Raw genomic sequence first — 26,830 nt, forward strand, 5'->3', positions numbered from 1 at the left:
TTGGTGTCCAGTACATAGCCATTCAGTGGACATTCATGTGAAATGACCTCAGAAAGCAAACAAGTTATTTGGACTCTGATGCAAGGAACACTTAAAAAAAAAAAGTCCAATTCTATGAAAATGTTATTACAATTGGTAATTATTTCTGGAAAGTAGCTCTTACCTATGGAACTTTTATCAGCAAGATAAAAAGACAAACAATTCCCATAGATAGGACAGACATATTTGCAAATAGTGATTTAGTGGATAGAACTAAGTAAGAATCAGTTGTCACAGTTTAAATTCCTACTTTTACCCGACACTACACAGAACAGAGAAAATCATCAAAAATTATTCACCTCATCTATCTACATACAATAGGAATATCTAAGATTAGATCATAGAAATTAGAGTGTAAATGATGAAAAAAAAAACATCCCCTATGAATCCAGGCAAAGATAATCAAAGATACAAGTATGAAAGTTTCTAACTTAAAACTATCTTCTGAGGTCCCTGCTGATCAAATTAACTTTTCATTAACTAAGAAAAGTCTCAGGAAAAATGAGAAATTAATAGTTTTCTACATGTGCAACATACCCTACTTAAAATTTCATGACACACATACACAAATACAAAAAGATATATACATACATGACATATATGTGTGTATATATTACACACATCAGTTTGAAATTAGGATTTACTTAATATGCTTTCATGCTTCCTCTTTACTAAAGCAAATAAGCAACTCATAAAAATAATATTGGTAATTTGATCACATCTTTAGTTACATGCTGAAGTATGATAATTATAACAAGAAAAACTACTGGGTCATAAGGAGAGTTATTTTAATAATCATATTAAACTCATTTTTAAAAATATAACCATAATTATCATAATAGAAATCAGTTTGAATAGAATCTCATTTTCAGAAGATTAAGGGGACAAATTGCTCATTAGATTCTTTTTTTAACAGAGTCCAAGACAGGCATGCAATGCAAGAGAAATTATATATACATGCTACATCTGTATACAGCAACAAAACATCCCTTAGAAGATTCATGTACAAATGCAGATATATCGTGGTTTATAGCACAATAAAAATAAGAGAACTGAGGTTTTCTCTAGGTTCAAATCCAAACTCTGCTATTAGATGAGCAAGTTTTTACCTCTCAAAGCTACAGGTTTCATTTCAAAAAAGTTGGGATAACACCATCATCAGAGAGGTCTTATAATAATTAAATAACATATATGAACATAAAAACATAAGTGTTTTTTGTGAGGGCCTGTTTCACACCAAGAGGTGTCCTTTCACTATTTTCAAATGAAGGCTACATTCTTCTCAACCAATAGGAACTTTCTGTTTTTAGTACAGTTGAGATTCTCAGTTTGGACAAAGAATGTTGGTAAAAAGAGGAATAAGAATTTGAATAAAACACTAAGGCTTAGTTAGCACTTGTGGTGCAAAAACCAAGGAAGCATTCTTTAAAAATCAAACAACAAAAATCTCCATAGAAACAAAACCTAATTTGTGAAACCCAACCAAAACATTCTGGATAACATAACAAATATATTTAAGAATATCTAACGTTACTATGCAAAGTAATACCTTGATTAAAGGTATTAATTATCTAATGGACTAAATCTATGATAACATTCCCATAAAATATACTGGGTTTTTTTGTTTGTTTTTTGTTTTTAAGATTTTATTTATGTACTCAGAGAGAGAGAAAGGCAGAGACACAGGTAGAGAGAGAAGCAGGCTCCATGCAGGGAGCCTGACATGGGACTCGATTCCGGGTCTCCAGGATCACACCCCCGGCATTAGGCGGCGCTAAACAGCTGCACCACTGGGGCTGCCCCAATATATTGTTTTTAATCAGTAAAATAGCATGAGCTGTTTATCAAGACCTGGAATACTACTTGCTAAAAGATAATTTAATTGTTTTTATATAGGATTTAACAAATATTCTAAGATATTCCAAAGGTAGGTATGTTTGAGTCTCCTGATTTTAACTAAAAAAAAAAAAAAAAACTGAAGCATAGAGAAGTGAATTACTTCAAATACTGAATCAAACTTTTTATCCTGTGAACAATGATTTTTTTTAATGACAAAAAATGTTATTTCACTTTTTTTTAACAGGAAGATATTCATGAAGGCAATGAAAGAACTTATAGAGATTTCTTTAATGAATGCAGCTCCATTAAGCAGCCTGCTGGAACATGGTGTAAAGAGATACTGGCTTTTTCAAGTGTGGGTGTCTGGTATTCTTGGGATTTTTCACCCACTCATATGAGTCAGTTTTATATAACACTGTAACATATAATTTCCCTCCTACTCACAAGCCAACACTTCAGAGATAACATCTCACCCTAAGTTATTTAAGGACTATGGTAACTCGGAACATTTTAATATTTTATAAAATGTGCCAACAACCAAATTATTACTATGTCAGCAACAAGCTCCTTGGCCTCCAAAGAAGCATTCCATATGGCTCAGTATTAGAAGAATTTGGGGACTATGTTAACAAAATATGTGAATTGTTTCACTGTAATCAAATATCATAACTTTATTTAAAAATCTAGGTGTTTTACAATACCAGTTATTTCATATATAATTGAAATCAAGTAATTAGGCAATGATTCAACAATGATATTCTTACTGGGGAATTATTCCCAGGAATACTGAAGATGGTTAAATATTAGGGTTCGAGAAAGTAAGACTGATTTAGTTTTCTCCACAGTATATGAAATATTCCAAATACCCAATTCCAAAGGTAATTCAAAGCTTATATATATAAAATCAGATTATGACAAATATAAAGGGAATATCCAGATTTTTTTGTTTATGCTAAAATTCTTTTGCTTACAGCATTACTGAAAGACAGTGTTTTCATGAATAGATTTTAAAATCCTTATACTGAGGCTTGTTTATTAAATTATTTACCATGATGAGATAACTTTAGTTTTCTTTCATTGGAAGGAAGGAGTCTCCCAAAGGAAGCAAGAAAAGCAGACAGGAATGAAGAATGCAATTTAAAATAGCAGATATAAGAATGAACCTCTTCCCTTAGAGAGATTCGTGGTGTTATGAAAAGAAGCACCAACCTTATGCCTGATGGAAAACTAATTTAAAATAAAAAATACTATATTAGATGACCTCTCAGCATAAGTCATAGTCTACTCAAATTAGACATGACCTGTTTAAAGCCTTCAGATGCTACACACACAGCTGGGTTATCTCAGGATGCTCACACTGCTTATATGACTTTTTTCCAGTCGTGAATGATGACATGTCAGAATCTATAGTATAAGAGGATGCCATGTCAGCATTTCACTGTAACATAAACCTGCAATATTTTCATGGAAGGTATGGTGGTGGAATAGTGAAAGCATGTGCCTTAGAATCAAGCAGAAATAGGTCCACATCTCAGCTACATCTTTCACTAGCTTATAAATCATGTACTTGTGACAAAGTATCCTGAGAGCTAACAGTTAAGCTGTTGGTAAATTATCAAGGACCCTCTTTGAGCTCTAGTTTCTTAATGGGTAAAAGAAAGCTAGAAAGTTTATAAACATAGGGTTATAGTCATACATATGAAGTTTCTAGCACATAATACGTTTTTTAAAATTAAATTCACATACCTATTCATTCCTATGCCCTAAGAAAGTATACTACCCACTAATACTACTAAAGTAATGCCTTTTTTATTGTAGTAAAATATATATAACATAAAATTTACCATTTTAACTATGTTTAAGTATATAATTCAATGGTATTAAATATACTCACATTGCTGTGTAACTATCACCACTGTCCGTCTCTTATCCTTTATCATCCCAAACTGAAACTGTACGCATTAAACAGTAGCTCTCCATTACCTCCCTCCTATCTCTAGTCTTTGGCCATTACTATTCTTCAGTCTCTATGAATTTGACTGTTTTCAGGTAACTCATATAAGTGGAATCATACAATTTTTGTTCTGCAGTTACAGATTTTAAAGTGCCAAATGATATATGGTAACAAAGAATCACCTTTCATTTAAAAACATTAAAGAAATGCATACATATCTATAGTACAAAAATGTTTATATATGTTCAAAATATTTCTGCTACAAGAACATTCATTTATTAATCAATCTTGTGGTATACATGGTAAACTATTACCAATATTCACATAGTACGTTTTTATAAATATGAAGCAGTAGCATACACATAAAAGGGCTTAGGAAATACATGTTAACTTTGTCTCAAGACAGTTGGTAATATCTAAAATATAGGGGAAAAGTGAATGATAGAAAAAGAATATGGAAGTATCACATTAAATATTTAAATATATTTTTATAATATTATACCACACCACCAGGTAAGGCAACTGCATTATTTTGGTACCAACCAATAGATAATGGTGTCTTGGTATTTGTCTTAATAAAATCAAGGTCAATGTCAAAAGATTTCTGGCACTGGCTAGGCCAACATCGGAACAGTCTTTCCTATTGGCCCCCAGGTGGCAGTGTGGCCCAGAGCAGGAGAACTCACTCTTCCAGAGCTCCCAATTTAAAAGAAAAAGGGGTGGTGGAAGGGGAGGGGGTGGGGGGTGAGGGTGAATGGGTGACGGGCACTGAGGGGGGCACTTGACAGGATGAGCACTGGGTGTTATTCTGTATGTTGGCAAATTGAACACCAATAAAAAATAAATTTATTATAAAAAAATAAAATAAAATAAAATAAAATAAAATAAAATAAAATAAAATAAAATAAAATAAAGAAAAGGGGTGGGGGCAGCCCGGGTGGTTCAGCAGTTTAGCGCCGCCTGCAGCCCAGGGCATGATCCCAGAGACCCGGGATCGAGTCCCATGTCAGGCTCCCTGCATGGAGCCTGCTTCTCCCTCTGCCTGTGTCTCTGCCCCGTCTCTCTCTCTCTCTCTCTCTCTCTCTCTCTCTCTCTCTCTCTCATTAATAAATAAATAAAATCTTTAAAAATAAATCCCCTTTTATAAGGGAAACTTAACCTTGCCTAATAGATAAATGTACTTCTAGAAATCTATGACACTAAAATCAAGAAGAATCAGTTTCATTCCAGTTGGAATAACGAATATGAATTCACTGGAATCTGCCACATGTTTGACCCCTAGCTCTTGCCCTGAATTTCTTTGTACTTTAAGAATGGATACTGAAATATTTTTAACAATACCTGTGGTTTGATTTCTATACAGTTCAGTTACCATGATGGGATGAAGGTTAAATATTTTAAAAGGGGAGAGGGTGTATATAAATACCAGAGAAGTATCAGAGACCCAGAAATAAGAGAAAAACTCAAAAGGATATGACCCTCATCTCAACACATACCACCCACCCACACTATTCATACACAGGACTTACTGCAGGATATTGGCCATCTGGCTCTGCCTACAGGAGCAGATAGGAATGGTGGCTTATTTCCTCTCTAGAATAAAGGGCTGTTTTACTTTGTGCTTGATTTGTTGGTTTCCTCCATTTCTAAGGATAGATTCAACCACTCAGTCTCCCAGTGACCACCTTTAACTGCTGCCAGAAACAGTAACTACTGATCAATGTAACATGCTTCTCATCTTTATTCCTATTCCCAAAAGTCTAGTTTCTGAATAAAAAAGCAGACTGTTACTGATAAAAATCTAACCTTCTTCCATTTGCAATAGTCTAATTAGGTCTAACCACTGAGTCAATATTTACATATGAAGAGTTCACTTAACACTGGGGTCTCAGTTACTTTCTCTTCCCTACTAGAAAGTATGCTCTTCCTACCATCCAGCTACTTCTCTGACTGCAGTCACTCTGAATGTCTGAATTTCCCAGATATAATTCATCTACTCATAAATATTTTAAGTAACTAACAATAATTAAACCTAACTCTCTTGAACTGAGCATCATGTTATCATCCCCCATTTCACAAAGTTTTAAGTAGAATAAAGGGAACAGACATGAGACCATGGCCAAACCACATGCTCTTTTTGCTCCACACCAGTGTTATCAAAAGCAGGGCACCATAGTAGGCAGTATGTAGATACTTTCTGGAAAGGCCAGTCATTAAAGTATTTCTTTATTCTATTAGATAACTTTGAGGATTCATGAAAAATGCAAAGTGCTAGTAAATTCTAATTCATTACAAAAAGTTCCTTTATATTAAAAATAATGGAGCTCAACCAAGGAAAAATGTAAAAATAAGGCAAATTTATAAATAAAAATACAATAATCCTATAAATCTGCTGATTTATAAGTTAGAGCCCACCAAAATGCAATGTGTGCACCTAGTTTCAGTTTGATAATGAAAAAAATCAATAGTACAAAAGAAACTTTGTAATAAGTGAGGAGATTTTTAATATGGGATAAATAATAGATATAATGAAGAAATAATTACCTTGAATTTATTAGCTGTGGTAATTACATTGTAATTATTTTTTAGGTCCCTATATTTAGAAATTAAAACTGAAGTGAAGTGTTTATGGGTATAATATAATTTCTTGAACTTACTTTAAAATACACCAGCTAAGGCAGCCCGGGTGGCTCAGCCCAGGGCCTGATCCTGGGGACCTGGGATCAAGTCCCACGTCGGGCTCCCTGCATGGAGCCTGCTTCTCCCTGCCTGTGTCTCTGCCTCTCTCTCTCTCTCTCTCTCTCTCTCTTTGTGTCATAAATAAATAAAATCTTAAAAAATAAAATAAAATACACCAACTAAAGAAAACTATGCTTGTACGGAGGGAATATAGACTAGAACAACAGGTAACTTGTAATGTTCATAATTATTAAACAAATGAAGTTTCCATATACTATTCTCTTTTCAAATACACTTGAAAATTTCCATAATAAAAATGCTTGGATTAAAAAAAATGGCAGTATTACACTTTGTAAAAATTTTTTCTAGTATAAAACTAGAAAAACTATCATCACTGGCTTTACTTAGTGATTTTAAGCTTAGTGTTAATTTTTTTAAGATTTTATTTTCATTTATTCATGAGAGACAGAGAGAAAGAGAGGCAGGGACACAGGCAGAGGGAGAAGCAGGCTCCATGCAGGGACCCTGATGTGGAACTTTATCCCAGGTCTCCTGGATCACGCCCTGGACTGAAGGTGGCGCTAAACTGCTGAGCCATCGGGGCTGCCCAAGCTTAGTGTTAATTTTAATTTTACTCATTTAGTTTGAGTATATATAAATATACACACACACACGCGTGTCTACAGATAAAGAGAGCCCCTATGTTTACTACAGTATTATTTATAATAACCAAGATACAGAAGCAATCTAAGTGCCCTTTGAAAGATGAATGGATAAAGATGGAGCATACATACACAATGGAATATTAGCAATAAAAGAGAATGAGACCTTGCCACTGGTGACAACATGGATGGACCTCTTAGAGAATATTAAGCTAAATAAAGTCAGAAAAATATAAATACCATATGAATCCATTTGTATGTGGTATCTAAAAGACAAAAGAACAAACTAACAAACAAGAAGAAATAAGCCCATAAATACAGAGAACAAACCAATAGTTGCCAGAGGGGAAGAGAGTGGGAAATGGGTAAAATGGGTGAAGGGGAATGGGAGATAAAGGCTGCCAGTAATAGACTGAATAACTCATGGCAATGAAAGGTACAGCACAGGGAATTTAATCAATAGTATTTTAATAGTGTTGTATGGTGACAGATGATAGCTACACTTGTGGAAAGAATTGCATGACATATAGAGTTGTCAAATCACAACGCTGTACCCCTGAAACTAATGTAACAAGGGTCAACTATGCTTCCACAAAAACAAGGGAGAGAGAAGAGAGAAATGGGTGGATGGATAGGTACATGAAATATGATAATCACCCAAGATGGAACTTCAAAGGCAAAAAGTGATTAGAGGGCAAAACATCATATTCTACATGAATTCTCTGGAAGTTTTCCAAAGTCCAAGTAATTTCACTGATTATTTTCCATTTGCTTCTTCCTATAGATTACTCCCTTGTCAGGTGGCTTCAAACAGTTTGATCAATGAATGTACCACCTGGAGATCAGGTAGTGGGAAGTGATTAAGGAATGGGAAGAAGGAGGTCTGGGAGTCCCTGAGTCCCCCAAGAACCAAAGGTGCTGCTTGTGGTCCCTCCTCCTGAGCTCCAGTACTCACTGGGCTCTCATAACACCAAGTGCTTTCCTTGTCCTTTCAGAGTCGGAAACAGTCATGACTGGCTAATACTATTTATTGCTGGTTTCTTGGTGTTCAAACTAGTTTTGGCTCTCCTAACTTCTCAGACCTCATGGAAATCTCTTAAATTGTGCCATCTGAGTAGAATTCTATTCCATGTCATAATTGACTAATAAATAGTATAAGAAAACAGTATTAATAAGGTCAGGTTACATATAAAGAAACCATATGTCTGTGTTATTAAAAATTTGTTAAGAATTAACAAATATTATTAAGAATCGACATAAAAATATAAAAAAGTTGAAGGTAAAAGAATAAGAAAAGGAATAGCTGGAAAATACTAATAGAAATAAAGCTGGTGTTACTATACTAATATTAAGCAAATTAGACTTCAGGTCAGAAAACATTACTAAGAATCATAAAAAGGAACATGGAAAAATTCTCTAGGAAGATGAAGCAATTATAAACTTGTTTGCAATTAATAACATAACCTCAAAATATGTAAAGCAAAAATCAGAATTACAAGAAAGAGTTAAACTGACAAAGAAGGGCATTTTAACAATGTCTCTCTGTAACTGGTGGATTATGAAAGCATAAAATTCAAAGGGGTAGAAAACAACAAAATTAACAAATTTAATATAACACAAAAAATATATATATCGAACAAGGATACATATTCTAAAGCACTCACAGAGCACTTACAAAAATGAATGAAACTACAATCAATAACTTATCTGATTGTGTCTAAAGATTTATTTGTATTTCCAGAGTTTCATACAAATAGAATCGTACAGTACATATTCTTTTTGGGAGGGGGGAGCTGACTTCACTCACTCAGTGTAATTATTTTGAAATTCATCCATGTTGATACATGTATCAATAGTTCACTGTCTTTTATTGAACAGTAGTGTGTTGTAATTTGTTTATCCATTCAACAGTTAATGGACATTGAATTCTTCCAGTTTTTGCCTATTATTAATCAAGCTACTATGAACATTTAAGTCCAAAAAAAGAAAGTGCATTTTTAAAAAATATTATTTATATATTTATTTGAGAGAGAGAGAGAGCACAAATGGTGAGGAGGGGCAGAGGGAGAGTGATAGGGAAAAGCAAACTTACTATTAAAGTAAGGAGCCCAATATGGGGGATTCCAAGACCCTAGGATCATGACCTGAGCCAAATGCAGATGCTTAACTGACTAAGCCAAAAAGTCAAGTCTTTTTGTTAAAGTAGTGAAACACAAATATTTCAATAGTGGTCCATGCTTAAAAAATTTATGTGCACACATATGTACAGACATATATGTGTACATATGCGTACATATGTATGTATTTGAAAGCAATGCACATTTAATTTTTTTTTTAATTTTACTTATTTACCTGAGAGAAAGCATGAGCAGGGAAAGGAGCAGAGGGAGACAGAGAAACAGACTCCCTGCTGAGTGTAGAGCCTGAAATGGGGCTCAATCCCAGGACTTCAGCGGAAGGCAGAAACTGGTTCAGCTGGTTTAAGCTGAACACCAAGGCATCCCATTTAATTGTTTTTAAAGATTTATTTATTCACTTTAGAGAAAGAGAGAGAGAGCAAGTGAGAGAGGGGCAGAGAAAGAGAATCTCAAAAGACTCCCTGCTGAGCACAAAGCCTGATAGGAGGCTCAATCCCATGACCCTGAGATCCTGATCTGAGTTGAATTCAAGAATCCAATATCCAACAGATTGAGCCACCCAAGTGCCCTTACATTTAATATTATGGGGAAATTTGAAATTGAGGTATAAAAAATACAGAAAATGACACAAATCTTTTGATTACAACTTGACGAATTTTCATAGAATGAACATACCCATGTAACACCACCAAGATCAAGGAACAGAATATTATCAACACCTCCAGAAGCCTCCCTTGTGACTGACCCTCTTTCTTTCACAATGCTCTCCTACTTAAGGGTGGCCATTTCCTGAGTTCTAATACCATAAATTAGTATGTTATATTTATTTTACATAAGTGATTGTAAATAAATTAGTATCTTACATATATTTATATAAATGTATATATACAGTTAATGTATGTATTCTTTTATGTCTGGCTTCTTCTACTCAACACCATGTCTGTAAGATTCATCCTGCTGTTAATAGTAGTTATTAGTTTGTTCATTCTCATTGTTTTAAGTTTTCTATTGTATGAATATATTACAATTATTTCCCATTCTAGTGCTAATGGACAACTGAGTCTTAACGATTATGGATAATGCTATAAAGAACGTTCTTATAATAAACATATATATGTACCTATATACCTAAGGTTAGGATTACTAGGTATCAGAATATTTATGTTCACCTACGGTAGATTTTGCCAAATGGTTTTCCAAAGTATATGTGTCAATATTCTTTTCTAATAGTAGTGTAAGACAAGTACAGATGTTTCACATCTCTAATTTTTTTATGCCATTCTGGTGAATGAGTGACTAGTGGTATTGAAATTTGGTTTTATACACATCTCCAACAGAAATTAGTACATATATTGGCCAAATATATGTACTAATTAATTGTTCAAATCCACAGGATACTTCCAAATAAAAAAGTCTGATTTTAAGTCAGTTTGCCTAGAGCAAAAGTAGCAGTTAAGCTCATCTATTAAAATGCATACCTATAACTTCCAGCTTTATTGAGATATAATCAACTTATAACATTGTGTAATTTTAATGTGTACAATGTGATGATTTGATGTATGTATATATTTTAAAATGACTACCGCAATAAGGTTAGTTAACATATCCATCACCATATAGAGCTACCAATTTTTGTGTGGTGAGAACATTTAAAATCCACTCTTAGTAACATTCAAGTAAACACTACACAAATATAGTATTATGTATACACCAAATATACTATAGTCTTCACGCTATACATTAGAGTCCCATAACTTACTCAATCTTACAACTGAAAACATGTACACTTTAACCAGCATGTCCCAAAGTTTCCCACACCCCAGCCCCTGGCAACCACTAATATGCTCTTTGTTTCTATAACTTCAGTGTTTCTCCATTCCATGTGTAAGTGAGGTCATAAAGCATTTGTTTTTCTCTGACACATCATTTAGCAAAATGTCGACAAAGTTCATCCATGATGTCACATGATGATAGAATTTCCTTCTTTTCATGGCTGAATAATATTCCATTGTAATATATATATTTATATACACACACATTCATACATATATACACATACTTTTTTAAACTCATTTATCCATAAATGAACAATTAGGTGGTTTCTATGTCTTGACTACTGTGACTAACACTAAAATAAACATGAGGTTGCAGATAACTCTTCGAGATACTGATTTCATTTCCTTTAGATATAAACTCAGAAGTGGGACTGCTGGATCACAAGGTACATCAACTTTTCATTTGCTGAGGAAACTCCATGCTGTTTTCCATAATGGTTTCACCAATTTACATTCCCACCAACAGTGCACAAGGGTTCCCATTTCTCCATATCCTTGCCAGCATTTGTTATTTCTTATCTTTTTGATAATAGCCTTTCTTTAAAAAAAATTTTTTTTTTTTTTTATCTATTCATGAGAGACACAGAGAAAGAGGCAGAGACATAGGCAGAGGAGAAGCAGACTCCCTGTGGGGAGCCTGATGCGGGACTTGATCCCAGGATCCTGGAATCATGACCTGAGCCAAAAGCAGATGCTCAACCACTGAGCTACCAGGTGCTGCCCCTGATAATAGTCTCTCTAGTAAAAGGTATGAGCTTGTATCTCATTATGATTTTGATTTGCAATTCCCTGATATATTAGTAATGTTGAACACCTTTTATGTACGTATTGGCTATTCGTATGTCTTCTTTGGAAAAATGTCTATCAATGCCCTTTGCTCATTTTTTAATTGGATTATTTAAGTTTTTTTGGCTATTGAGTTGTACAAGTTTATCATATATTTTGGATATTAAACCCTTAACGGATATATGGTTTATACATATTTTCTCCTATTCAATATGCTGTCTTTTCATTTTGTTGACTGTATGTTTTGCTGTGCAGGAGCTTTTTATTTTGATATAGTACTACTTACTTATTTTGCTTTTTTTATAGCTTGTGCAAAATGTATACCTATATGCATCATTAACGCTTTTTGACACAGCCAAGTCTCTCTCTAGACACCCTTATAGGATCCCTCGCCACCTGAGGAGGAGGCAAAACAAGGACGTTATTCTAAAACTCAAGTTAACATTATTTAGAATAGCAAGATTTTGTTTCATAAATCAATTACTTAGGCTGTTTAAATTAATAAGTAAAATAGTGTAACTTATTTCTTCCAGCTTTTTTGTACCCATACTTCAAGGTTCATCCATACTTCCACCTAATTATCCTTATCTTAAAGTGAAATGATAAGCATGGTGACTTATATCCTAATATTAAAATAGTTTGACAAAGAATTTTCTCATAGCAAAACCACCAGGTGTTTCAATATATTTGTTCACTGATGCAAAAATTCTATCTATATTCAGACAAACAAGTAAGGACTGTAATACTACAAAAGCAGCATATCTAAATGGGTAATACAACAGAAAACTATTCCATTTTAGGAGCGAAAAGAAAACAATGAAAGCAATTAGGCTGTCATCAAGTGATACCTTTAAAGAATACAAATTACTACAAAATCATCTCTGATACTTTTTACAAAAGCTTTAAATACCACAAAGTCCTTTCTTCCTTTATGCAGACAATTAAAACAAATTGTTCTGCCAGAATCTTCAGAAGAAATGAAATAGTTTATTTCAGAATACCACCTATACAAAGAGTATTAACTATTGATAAAGGTAACAAGGATAAGCCTAATAATTCATTCAGTAACAGCCTTCTTACATCTCATCAGATGTGAATAAGCAAACAACATATAGCAAACTTTGTTCAACTGTATGCTGAAAATTTCATATATTAATAAGTTTGTCAATTATTTTTAAACATGTAAAACCACAGGCACATATATGGAGACATAAATACATATATATCAATAATCATTTAATAAATAGCTAAGTAATGGATCCAATAGGAGCTTAATGGAGTACAGATTCAAAAATGTAATGCATCGTTATTTATCATCTTTGAAAACTAGACAGAAAAGAGAATGGGCTACCAAAAATATTAAATATGAAAAACAATAACAATAACAACTGAAGTGGTATATCTAGAGAGAATACTTGGCTACAAATCTCAGGGAAGCAGAACAAAACCGCAAGACATAGTTCCAAAGTGAGGGGGACAATTGTATTGCAATCAAGAATCCTTTCTTTGCATCACCACAAGAGGATAAATAGACTGGTGGCCAGAATATCCCCAGCTCTAGCCTACCTACAACAGGGAGAAGTAGAGAAATCAAGGCCTTCAATGAAAAATCTCCAATGGGGAGACGCAGAATAAGGGCAGGAGTGACATATTTGCACCATTAGCTACTCGGCTATGTTGATTTCTTTTGGCTCAGGAAATATTATGAAAAGAAATAAATACATGTAAAAATAATGTCATAGAATAGACGTTAGTCTAGAACATTATTCTGGCCCTCTTTCAGGTGATCTTTTGCAAATAGCAGGCTCAGGAAAAAATGTTCTTCAATGAATAAAGAGTAGTAACTAAAAAAAAAAAAATCAATTCTTAAATATAAAAAAAAAGGGCAATCAAATGGAAAAATACACAGGAAAAATAAAAAGTACCTATGAAGCAAATGAAAATCACAGTCCAACAGTTTGCCACAAATTAAGACTTAAAGAAGCAGAGGTGCCTGGGTGGTGCAGTGGGTTAAGTACCCAGCTCTTGATTTCACTCTGGTCATGACCTCAGGGTCCTGGGATAGAGCCCCATGTCTGGCTCTGCTCTCAGCACCAAATCTCCTTAAGACTCTCCCTCAGCCCCTCCCCACTGTGTGCTCTCTCAAATAAATAAATCTAAAAAAATAAAAATAAAAATAAATAAACTTAAATGAGCAATCACCTTTATAACACAAAATGGACCAGAGGGAAGCAATGAAACTATTTAGCTGTTTAAATAATTTGGGCACAGAAAAGAATATAACAGTTACAAACAATGACTACACAGAAATTACACACCTAACAAGAGGCAAAGAGAAGAACAAGGCAAAGATAATTTAAAGTTGGCAAAAAATATATAAGTATTTCATACAAACAAATTATATAGGTAAATATCAAGAAAAATAATTTAACCAATTAATATGATGTGCTAAGAAAGAGGAACAGAAAGGAAAGAAGACGTAATACATCAAATGCCACTGTACATGACTGGCAATAAGAAGACATTGCCTCTACTTCCTCTTTTTCCGGCTGGAACCATGGAACCTCTTTTTCCGGCAGAAGAGAAGAAGAAGAAGGTTCCTGCTGTGCCGGAAACCCTTAAGAAAAAGTGAAGGAACTTCGCGGAGATGAAGATCAAGCGTCTGAGGATAAAGTTTGCCCAAAAGATGCTTCGAAAGGCAAGAAGGAAGCTTATCTATGAAAAGGCTAAGCATTACCACAGGGAATACAGGCAGATGTACAGAACTGAGATTCACATGGCGAGGATGGCAAGAAAAGCCGGCCACTTCTATGTGCCTGCAGAACCCAAGTTGGCATTTGTCATCAGGATCAGAGGTATCAAAGGTGTGAGCCCAAAGGTTCGAAAGGTGTTGCAGCTTCTTCGCCTTCGCCAGATCTTCAATGGCACCTTTGTTAAGCTCAACAAGGCTTCAGTTAACATGCTAAGGATTGTGGAACCATATATAGCATGGGGGTACCCAAACTTGAAGTCAGTGAATGAATTGATCTACAAGCGTGGTTATGGGAAGATCAACAAGAAGCGAATTGCCCTGACAGATAACACATTGATTGCTCGGTCTCTTGGTAAATATGGCATCATCTGCATGGAGGATCTGATTCACGAGACCTATACCATTGGAAAACGTTTCAAAGAAGCCAACAACTTTTTATGGCCCTTCAAATTATCTTCTCCACATGGCGGAATGAAGAAAAAGACCACCCATTTTGTAGAAGGTGGAGATGCTGGCAACAGGGAAGACCAGATCAATAGGCTTATTAGAAGGATGAACTAAGGTATCTACCATGATTATTTTTGTAAACTGGTCAGTTAATAAATGACTGCTTTCAAATGGAAAAAAAAAAAGAAGAAGACATTGCCTAATAAAAGATAATCAACTATATTATGCAAAGCTATAGTTAAAAGATTATCAATGGATTCAAGCTCCAAACCTTTCATATTACTGAAAGTATACACTAAAAATAAAGAAAATTTTGATGCTACTATAGTAATGTATTTAATGAATCATGTAGTGATTATATAGTAACATTTTTAGGAATAAAAACCACAACAAATGCTATGATGGCAGGATAAGACCAAATATACTTTAATGTCAATGAATCAAAGGGAGCTTAATACTACTTTAAAGAAAATACAAACTAAATCACAAAGTGAAATACAATTCTGAAATTTAAAACCCATCTAAAAGAAGTGTCTCAAAAATGGTGACAATAGAAAGATGGTTAAACACATGCAAGGAAAATTTGGTCAGAAAGAAACTGTCAGAAAATTAATTACACAAGATTAAATTTGGAACATATTAGGAAAGAATTAAGTAATTCTATAATAAGGATATTTTACAATGATAGCAATTATAATCATTAATGAATAAAGTCTTAACAGTAAGATTTCAGTTCCCCGTGTTAAGGTGGTTTAGAAAGTCTCAGTTCCTTTCCTTTGCAAATACCTAGAAATGCTAATTTAAATAAAATACCATCTTTTAAAATGCAGAGCTGGCCTGATGAAGAGTAAAACCATTTACAATGGCCAGAAACAAAAGAGAAAATCAAAACCTGAGTGATAAATCTACATGCCACATTGAAGGTGTCTGCAAACACATACCATCAATTGGGAACCTTATTAGCAGCCAAGCAGAGCAATGGTAATAGGGTCTTAGATACAAAGCATAGAGTGGAAATGAGACTCCTTAAGGAAACTTGAGCCTAAGAAAGCTACAACCTAAGTAAAAATGGAAACAGGGTGACAAAAAAAAAAAAAAAAAAAGACAAACATGGGGGAAGAAAACTAAAAATAGATTTATATATATACATATGGCCAAGTGCTTTTTCCGACGGATGCCAACGTAATTTTTGGGAGAGAAGAGACTTCTAGAAATGATGCCAGAATAACTGGATATCAATATGAAAGGAAACTAAATCTAGAACTATTATCTTGTCCCATACATAAAAATTAGAGATGAATCATATATCAAAATATAAAAGCTAAAATTAGAAAGCTTCCAATACAAAACATAGGGACATTGTGACCTTGGAGTAGGAAAAGACTTCTTCATGACAACATAAAAAGCATTAACTACATAAAAAAGTTGATAAATCAGATTTTATGAATATTAAAAATTTCTGTTTATCAAAAGGCAAAAATGTATTCCATATGAAGAAAAAGCAGAGTATTAAAAATTTCTGTTCATCAAAGAATACTATAAAAAGAATTAAAAGGCAAACTACAGACTAGGAGAAAACTATTATAATACTTAATCTGACAAAGGTCTTCTATGCAGAATAAAAGAACTTCAAATCAGTAGTAAGGAGACAACAATTAAAACATATGCAAAACACTAAGATATATTGAAAGATGCCAATATTATTAGTCTTTATGAAAAATGCAAATTAAAAAACAGTGAGCTACCAGGGCGCTTCAGTGGCTTAGTCAGTTAAGCCTCCAATTCTTGATTCCAGCTCACACATGATCTCAGGGTCATGAGATCAAACCCCACATTGGGCTCTGCCCTCAGCATGGAGTCTGCTTGAGTTTCTCTCCCTCTCCCTCTGCGTCCCACTCTCTCTCTCTCACTCTGTCTAAAAATAAATAAATCTAAAAAACTCACAAAGAAACAGTGACCTACCACTTGAAGATCCACTCATTTTGAATGGCTAAAATGAAAAAGGCTGACAATACAAATGCAAAGATGTGCACCATCTAGAATTCTCATCCTGTTGATGAAATGAAAAAATGTTCAGTAGTTTTTTGACAAAGTAAAATAGACATCTACCCTAAAAAATAGCAACAGAGGGACGTCTGGGTGGCTCAGTTGGTTAAGTGTTGCCTTTGGCTCAGGTCATGATCTCAGGGTCCTAGGATCCAGCCCAGCATCAGGCTCCTTTATCAGCAGGGAGTCTGCTTCTCTGCTTCTCCTTCTCCCTCTGCCCCTCCCCACCCCCCACACATGCTCTCTCTTTCTCTCTCACAAACAGGTAAAATATTAAAACAAAAACAAAAAACAAACCAGTAGAATAGAAAACATGTCCATAAGAGGTCTTGTCCATGAACGTTAATACCATCTTTATTCATAAGACTCCCAAACTGGAATCAACCCAAATGTCCACCAGCAAGTGAATGAACAAAATAACTGTCTTATATTCAGAGATCAAAACAACATATGTGAATCTCAAAAACACGATGAGCAAAAGAAATCTGACACAGACACATACCCTGTATGATTCCATTTGTAACAAGTTCCAAAACAGTAAGGAATTATAACCCACTGGATATAAAAGGAATCCATGAGTCTATCCTGAGAATGGATGAATGGTTGGATAGATGGATAGGTAGAGACAAAGAGAGAAAAAGAGAAAAAGGCAGAGAGATTGTTGGAAGAAGGGAGCGGGATCTTCCTTACAATAACATGAAACTTGATAAGTGACAACTATCAAGGCAAAAAATATTTTGAGCAAGAACATGTATGGAAGGTAAATCCAAAAGAGAAAACTAGGTAAGAGGAAGCATATTTACATGGCCTGACCACCTTGTGTTAGCTGTTTGTTAAATAGGCAACAATAATGAGAGAGAGAAATAGTAACTACATAATAGTATAGTTTTAACACTTTGACTAGCAATCAAAATTAATACTACCATCCTGAAAAAAAATTAACACTACCAGTGAGGAGCTGATAGATACTGCGTGCCTTCAAAAGCAATATTCTAAGAAGGATAGGATTTTTATCTCCCTTATGCACTAATCTAGAATGGACTATACAATCTACATCTTATAATGAAAAAAATGTTTTAAAAATTGAGTTACATTCTATAAAATAAATTGGCATATATTCTTCAAAATAAAAACGCCAGTGTCATGAAAGTCTGAGAAACTATTTAACATTAAAGAAAGAGGTATCACTAAATGCAGTAAGTGATCCTACACTAGATCTAGTACTAAAAGAAAAACATACTATAAAGGATTGACAATAATAACATACATGGAGATTAAAGACTAAATCTCATGAATTTGATGACTATACTATAGCTATGTTAGAGAATATTTTTGTTCTTAAATATGAACTATTCTTAAATGATATAGATGAAAGGAATAAGACATATGCAACCTAATCTCAAATGGCTTTGAAACAAATAAATAATAACTACTATTATACATGTGCATGTGTGTGTGTATGTGAGTAGAAAGAAGAGGGCGAGAGAATAATAAAATAATAAAGGAAAAATGCTAAAGTGTTAGAAATTAGTGAATCTGGGTAAAAGGTATATGAAAGTTATTTGTTATTTTTTTTCTCAAAGTTGAAACTATTTCAAAATAAAAAGTTAAAAAAAATAAAGAAAGCATCAAATAACCATAAAAAAAACATTCTGGTGACAAAGTCAGATCACTAGTTTCCTAATTCACGGGGATGAGGTTGATCAGAAAGAGGTCTATTCTGGGTGGTAGAAGTATTCTATATCTTGACAGAGGTATTCAAAAACATACAGGTAGACATATATCAGAATCCACTGATGTGTACACATAAAACCCACACATTTTATTAAATTTATATTTATCTAATTTTTTAAAAGCCACCAAAGAAATTTAAAGTTTGGCATGAGGTAGTAATTAATAATCAAAATTTAAAATCACAAGCTTGCCTGAAAATGAATTTGAGGTTTTGAATTTATACTGCCTCTGTGATGTGGGGGGAAAAAAAATCAAGAATTTAATTTTGCAAATCCTCCCTAAAAAAATTTACCCATTATTTAGGTCTCTCAAGATTCAAAGAGATTAAGATCACCTAATTATAAAAGCAAAAATTTTAAAAGTTAACAAACACACTGGGAGATAAATCATCATGAATAACAACAAGAGTAAAATTAGTCTCCAAAGGACTTCAGATATGTAAAATAAGTATGTTCTAAATATTTATAGAAAGAAGAGATAGAGGGACACCTGGGTGGCTCAGCGGTTGAGTGTCTGCCTTTGGCTCAGGGCGTGATCCTGGGTCCGGGGATCGAGTCCTGTGTTGGGCTTCTTGCATGGAGCCTGCTTCTCCCTCTGCTTATGTCTCTGCCTCTGTATGTGTGTCTCTCATGAATAAATAAAATTTTTTAAAAATTAAGAAGAGATAAAATTAAAAAAAAAAAAAAAAAAAGAAGAGATAAAATTAAAACATGGAAAGGAAGCAAGACACCATTAACACAACCAGCAGACAGGAACTGGATACTCTAGGACTTAAGAATACACTATCTGACAAAAAGAATGGAAAATAAAATGTTTCTTTTTTTTTTTAAAGATTTTATTTATTTTATTCATGAGAGACATGGGGAGAGAAAGGCAGAGACACAGGCAGAGGGAGAAGCAGGCTCCACGCAGGGAGCAGGATGTGGGACTCGATCTCCAGGATCACGCCCTGGGCTGAAGGTGGTGCTAAACCACTGAGCCACCCCCAGGCTGCCCAAATACAATGTTTCTATTCTTCAATTTCAACATAGGGAAGGACTGACTGTTCTTTGGCATTAGTCAACTTATCCCTGAAGTATACTCTGATTTGAGCAAATACTTAAACACTCCTGCTTTTTAAAGACCCCAAACTTCCCCAAAATCTGATTCAATACCAACTCTTTTCTTTGTTTGCCTTGTTTAAGCACAGTTCTTCCTTGCTTAGCAAGTAATAAATTCAGCCTTTTTGATTCAGCCATAATGAATAAGTTTTGGTTTCAAGTAGTTTAGTAAGGTCTTTTCCTTTAGAGAATCCAAAAAATTAATTTAGTAGGAAAACTTAGGATTAGTTAACAAGAACATGACAAAGCAACAAATATCCAAATAAAGCACAGAAATCTTTTAAAAATATGAAAATACAAAAAAGAAGAGGAAAGGTCTAATATAGGTATAACTGGAGACCAAGGAGAAGAAAGAATGGGGCAAAAATAATATCTGAAGAGATTTGAAGAGACTGAGAATCTTCCTAGAACTAATAAATGACATCAACCCACAGATGAAAAACTTTAAATGCAAACCGAGGTACATCATACATAGCAAAACTTTTGGATAACCGAACAAGGAGAAAATCTTAGAAATAGCCAGAGGGAGGAAATGACATTTTATCGCAACATCAAAAATACTAAATATGGGACACCTGGGTGGCTTAGCAGTTGAGTGTCTGCCTTTGGATCAGGGTGTGATCCCAGATTCCTGGGATGGAGCCTGCTTCTCCTCCCTCTGCCTGTGTCTCTGCCTCTCTTTCTGTGTCTCTCATGAATAAATAAAATCTTAAAAAAAAAAATACTAAACACCTAGGCATAAGCATAATAATACACATGAAAAAATTATATCTTGAAAATTATAAAAATCTTATCAAAAGAAATTAAATAAGGGAAAGAATAATTGAGATGGAAATAAAGGGCAATTAAATAAATGGAAGATCATTCATATTAACAGATTAAAATACTCTATACTGTTAAGATATAAATTCTCCCTAAACTAATCTACAGATGCAAAACAATCTCATTCACTATCCCAGCAACTTTTTTGGTGAAAAACAATAAATAATTTCTACAACCTTTGCAATGCAAAGTGTCAACAATAGTTGAGGCAATTCTGGAAAAATAACAAAAAGTTGCAAGACTTATGCTATCTTAGGCCAAAATAACTGTTATTAAGTTATAATAATTAAAAAGCATGGTGCTAATACAAAGACTAGCAATCTGATAAATATACCTGTCTGTCCCACATGGTAGCCACCAGACATGTGACTAAATTTAAATCAATTAAAATTAGTTAAAATATGAAATTCAGCCCTTAGTTACACTTGCCGTATTTTAAGGACTCAGTTGCCACAGGAGGCTAGTAACTACTGAAGTAAACACCATGTATATGAACATTTCCATAATGGCAGAAGTTCCATTAGACAGCACTTATCTAGAAAGATACACATAAAATTTTGATTTATGACAACAGTCTAACATAGCAGGGAAAATGAGTCTTTCCAATAAATAGTGATAGATCAATCATTGATATACAAAGGTAAATAATACATAATCAACTCTGATCCCCACTTCATACAACACACAAAAATCAATTCTATGTGGAATATAGTTCTGAATGTAAAAAGTAAAACAATAAAGTTTTTAGAAGCCATAGAAAATTAACTTTGCAACCTGGCAGTAGACAAAAGTTTGTAAAATAAGATGCAAAAAGTGTCAGCCATAAAATACAAAAACAATGAACAGTATTTAAGATAATATTAAACCTGAGAACTTGTGCTTATCCAAAGAGATCAATAAGAGAGAGAAAAGGCAAACCACAACCTGAGAAGTTTTATTTGCAACATATATATTTGACAAATCTCTCATATCCAGAACATAAATATGACAAAAGACTCCTAGAAAACAAGTAGGCAAACAACCCTGGTAGAAAAACAGATGAAATATGAACAGGCACTTAACAAAAAAGGATGACCAAATGGCTAATAAGTTTATGAAAAGGTGTTTAATTCCATTTGTTATCAGAAAAGTGCAAATAAAAACCTAAATGGATATCACTGTATTCTAGCCAGAATCCCTAAGATGACATTAAAGATAGGCAATAAAAAGTGTTGGTGAAGATGTGATACAACTGGGACTCTTACACATTATTGACACAAGTAAAAACTGGAAAACTTGAAAAACTGAGTTATGGGTTGAATTATGGCCCCCACAAAACTCATATGCTAAAGTTCTAACACCCAGTAGCTCAGAATGTGACCTGACTTGAAAATAGAAGCAGCATAGATGTAATTAGTTAAAATTAGATTATTAGTGTGGGCCTTAATCCATCATGACTGGTGGTGTCCTTAAAGAAAGGGAAAGGAGATGAATAGATGATGATGTGAAAAGACATTGGAAGAAGACGGCATTCTCCAAACCAAGGAAAGAGACCTTCAAGCAGATCCTTCCTTTGCAAACCTAAGAGGGAATCAACTCTTTTAACACCTTGATTTTGGACTTCTAGATTCAAGAAATGTGAAACAATAAATTTCTGTTGATTAAGTCATCCAGTTGTGGAATTTCATTATGACAGCCCTGGAAAATTAATATTGGAGGTTATTTACTTATAATATATACATTTCTTATGACTCAACAACTCTATTTCTTGGTATACACATGACAGAAATATATGTGTATTATGGATTTACCAAAAGATTTGTATAAAAAGGCTCATATCATTATTTGTAAAAGCCCCAAACTAGTAACAATTCAAATACTCATCAACAGTGAGTAAATAAAAAAAAAGTTATTATACACTTATACAGTGGAATTTTATATGAGAATGAACCAACTACAACCACATGCAACAATAAGGAACAATATCATAATGATGTTGAGTGAAAGAAGTCAGACACAAAAGAATATGTATATGGATGATTACAATGATATAGTCAAATATATATAAAAGTAATCTGTGGTTTGAGAAGTCAGGATAAGTGGTTACCTTTGGAGAGGAAGGAGCCAGTGGTGATTGGGAAGGAGCAAGAGAAACATTTCTAAGATGTGGGTAATGTACTATTTCTTAATCTTGGTGATAGTGATACTGTAAAAATTCTTCAAGTTGTATACTTATAATCTTCATACTTTTTTCCATGTATTTTATACATTTCAAAAAATTCTTAAAACATTTAACAGGTAAGTTAAACATAATAATTATGCTCTCTTATTTTTAAAAAGAGATCTTTAAAAGTAGCCATAATGGAGCACAGATAAACACAGAAAATATATGAGACATTAATGGGAGCATAGGATAGAGAAGGTGAAACTTAAATCTACCTGCAGTGTCAACTGCAGAAGAAGAAAATAAACAGAATAAGTGAGAATTACCATTTAAAGAGATAAGAGTGCCTGGGTGGCTCAGTCAGTTGAATGATGTCTGCCTTCTGCTCAGGTCATGATCCTGGGGTGGAGCCCTGCATTGGGCTCCTTGCTGAGCATGGAGCCTGCTTCTCCCTCTCTGCTTCACTCCCCACCACCCCAGCTCATGCTCCCTCTCCCTGCTTTCTCTCTCTCACAAATAAATAAAATTTTTAAAAATGAAAGAATTTTTAAAAATAGATAATAGCTGAGAATTTTCCAGAATCAACATGACGCAAATCCCAGATTAAAAATGTACAATAATCTCAAGGAGAATAAACAAAAGGAAAACCAGATTGAATAAATTACTGTGACACTGCAGAACTCCAAAGGCCAAAAGAAACCCTAAAACCATCTACAGAAAAAGACAGATCAGATACAATTAGAAAAAACAGATGACCTAAAAAGGAATGAAAATAAGATTGATTCCTTTCTTCTTCTTTTTTTTTAATTATCAAACTGACGGAAAAGCCAAAAAGAATACTACAGTGAACACTCTTATACCACTCACCAGATTCAGTGTTAACATTATGGCTGATTCATTCAAAGTTTCTCTAAACATATACAGGTCCTTTATATACTTAGAAAGGTCCTTTCCTTTTGGGAAAATATAGAAAGTAGGCTGCCATCACAATTCTTCATCCTAAATTCTTTATCATGCATTTTCCAAGAAGAAGAACATTCAACTACAACATCACTTCACCCATGATAACTGACTTTAATTAAAAAACATCACTCTCTTAAGAGAGTGCAAATGATGTTTTCCTAGTTATCTTAATATGTCCCCTAAAGCTTTTCTTTTAGTTATTCAGGATCTAATCAAGATTTATGCATTACTTTCACATCTAATATCCCCTAACTTTCAGGTCTCTCTCAATTTAGGACATTCACATCACTTCCCTTGGTTTTTCATGACACTGTATCATTTAAAGAATTCAGGTCAATTGTCCTAGAAATATAGCCCACATTCTGAACTGGTTTGACTGTTCCCCCATGACCATTAGGACAAGATGATTCCCGGAAGAACATCACTTAGGAATGTTGTAGAACTCCTATGCAGCACATCATGCCTATAGCTTCTCCACTATTGGCTATACTAAATTAACATTTGGTCATTTGTCTTTTTGTAATCAGTACGTCACCTATAAAGTAAGTTTTTGAGACTCAAGAGCATACTTTTCAATGGCAATTATTAAATACGTAAGTCAATAGAATACAACCTTCCATACACACACACACACACCACACAAGAATTAAATATTTTTAGCATATCCTGAAAAAAGCACTTTACCTGCCATCTCTTCTGAGGGCAAAAGCAATGCCATCTTTCTGGAAAGGAAGTAGCTTTGCTCTTAGTTTGTCAGGCAAAAAATCCAACTGTTTATAAGATTCATTTGTCAAACAAGAAATCTGAGGTGTAAGAGACTTTTTTATCTCATGAGCTTTAGGCATCATGATCCTAAAAAAAGAAATCACAAAAAGGGAGGGGTGGTGGAAAAAGTTATTACTAAGTGTATTAGAGAATAAAACATAAAAAATAATTTTAAAGTATTTACCAGTAGCCTTGATATACTATCTACAAAGATATAAATTGGTTAAATCACAATCCAAAATGAGCTATTAAGAATATTCAAAGCACTGAGTCCAAAAGCAATTGCTTAATGCACAATGTAGGAACTGAGGATCCTTTATTTCATTTGTATTTCAAATTGAACCATAACATAACCACAACCCTATTTTAAGTAACAAATGTTTTACTGAAAATCTATAAATCAACCAGGTTTTTAAAAACTAAATAATTTTTTAAATAAGGAATGATTTGCTATAAGAGGAATTCTTTTGTAGTTAATCCTTTTGTAGATAATACATTTTCATATCACACCAAATTTTCTAAGAATGAGGTAAAATTGCATTTTAAAAATTACAAAGATATTGTAAAAATTACAGAGATATTAACCTCAAATTTATAATTGGATTAAATCAATATTAAATGAGACTCATTTTTAAATATTAAAATAATTTTTTTAAATCAAATGAATACACAGTATAAACCATCCCTGATTGGAACCTTCCTCACCACAGGGTTTCCTCAAATGTCATTTTAATTTTTTTTAAAAAGATTTTACTTTATTCGTTCATGAGAGACACAGAGAGAAAGAGAGGCAGAGACACAGGCAGAGGGAGAAGCAGGCTCCACGCAGGGAGCCCGATGTAGGACTCGATCCCTGGACTCCAGGATCACGCCCTGGGCCAAAGGCAGGCACTAAACCACTGAGCCACCCAGGGATCCCCAAAAATAAAATCTTTAAAAATAATAAATAATACTTTGTATTTAGATTGCACCTTTTAATCTGTTTATATATAATCTCATTTCATCTTTAAAACAGATTTGCTTTTGGGGCACCTGCGTGGCTCAGTGGTTGAGCATCTGCCTTTGGCTCAGGTCATGATCCTGGGGTCCTGGGACAGAGTCCCACATCAGATTCCCTGCAGGGAGCCTGCTTCTTCCTTTGCCTATGTGTCTCCGTTTCTGTCTCTCGTGAATGAATAAATAAAATCTTTTTTTAAAAAAACTACTTTTTCCCCCAATTACTCACAGACTTATAAAATTTTACACCCCACTGCCAAAAAAGTAATCAACCTCTGTAACCAATGTCTAAGAATCTCAAGAATTCAGTTAAGTATTTGTTAATAACAAATAGATATTACATGTCAGGATCTAGAGAAGGAAGGACCACACTCTCACAGAGCTTACATTGAAGAGGAAGACTAAAAATAAATAAGATGATTATTTACAATATAGTGCAAATATTATGAAGGAACTTAAGACAGTAATGACCAATTTAGGCAGGCTGACCAGGTAATGATTCCCCTAGGTAATGCTTAGTCCGTAGTCTGAAGGGTGCGAAAGAGAGCCAAGTTCAGAATTGAGAGAAGAGCATTCCGGGCAGATAGCATCAGGGGAAGGGCTCCAAGTTGAGAAAGGGCTGAGTGATTTTTAGAAACAGAAAGGAGGCCAATGTGGCTGAACCAAAGTAGAGAATAGTATGAGATTCAGCTACTGGGATAAGCAAGAGTAAAATCATAGAAGGCCTAGATAAGAGCTTTATATTCTATTTTAAGAATGAAGGGAAACCAATACAGCTCTGCCATCCAAAACACTATTAGCCAGAAGTAGCTATTTAAGTTAAAAATGAAAACTTCAGGCATGGTGTGAAGAAGAGGTGAGAATGACCTCCAGGTAGCCAAAGCCCATACCACTGTATCTGTGCATTGCTGCATCCTCCCCTCCAGTGCCTCAGTACTGCCACCTTCTCCACTACACCCAAGAGAAAGGCTGAAGTGGATGCTAAAGAAGATAAAACCAAGGTGAGGAATGAGCCACAGAGAAGATCTGCAAAATTATCTGCTAAACCTGCTCCTCCAAAGCCAGAGCCCAAGCCTAAAAAGACCCTGGCAAAAAAGGGAGAGAAAGCACCCAAAGGGAAAAGGGGGAAA

General features: G+C 34.2%; 2 protein-coding genes across 4 annotated transcripts in view; one reads left to right on the forward strand and one right to left on the reverse strand.

The window, feature by feature from the left end:
* The window catches only part of ZRANB3 (zinc finger RANBP2-type containing 3), a 306,312-nt gene that overhangs the window by 257,158 nt on the left and 22,324 nt on the right, over window positions 1-26,830 (reverse strand). The window contains exon 2 of one of the 3 annotated variants that reach the window (XM_072757626.1): window positions 24,619-24,791. The exons of 1 other annotated variant lie outside the window; for it this stretch is intronic. In XM_072757626.1, coding sequence (XP_072613727.1) covers window positions 24,619-24,657 — 39 coding nt within the window. In that variant the 5' untranslated portion in view covers window positions 24,658-24,791. The remainder of the gene's footprint in view (window positions 1-24,618; window positions 24,792-26,830) is intronic. One more of the 3 variants, XM_026015556.2, reaches the window with a different exon arrangement.
* Window positions 11,703-16,228, forward strand: LOC140598872 (large ribosomal subunit protein uL30). Its single transcript, XM_072757319.1, has one exon. The coding sequence runs from the start codon at window positions 14,580-14,582 to the stop codon at window positions 15,243-15,245; it is 666 nt and encodes a 221-aa protein (XP_072613420.1). The 5' UTR covers window positions 11,703-14,579; the 3' UTR covers window positions 15,246-16,228.

The sequence above is a fragment of the Vulpes vulpes genome, chromosome 5 (genome assembly GCF_048418805.1).
Source record: "Vulpes vulpes isolate BD-2025 chromosome 5, VulVul3, whole genome shotgun sequence".
Lineage (NCBI taxonomy): Eukaryota > Metazoa > Chordata > Mammalia > Carnivora > Canidae > Vulpes > Vulpes vulpes.

Coding starts and splice junctions, on each gene's coding strand:
- LOC140598872 (XM_072757319.1), top strand. CDS start 14,580: ATGAAGATCAAGCGTCTGAGGATAAAGTTTGCCCAAAAGATGCTTCGA.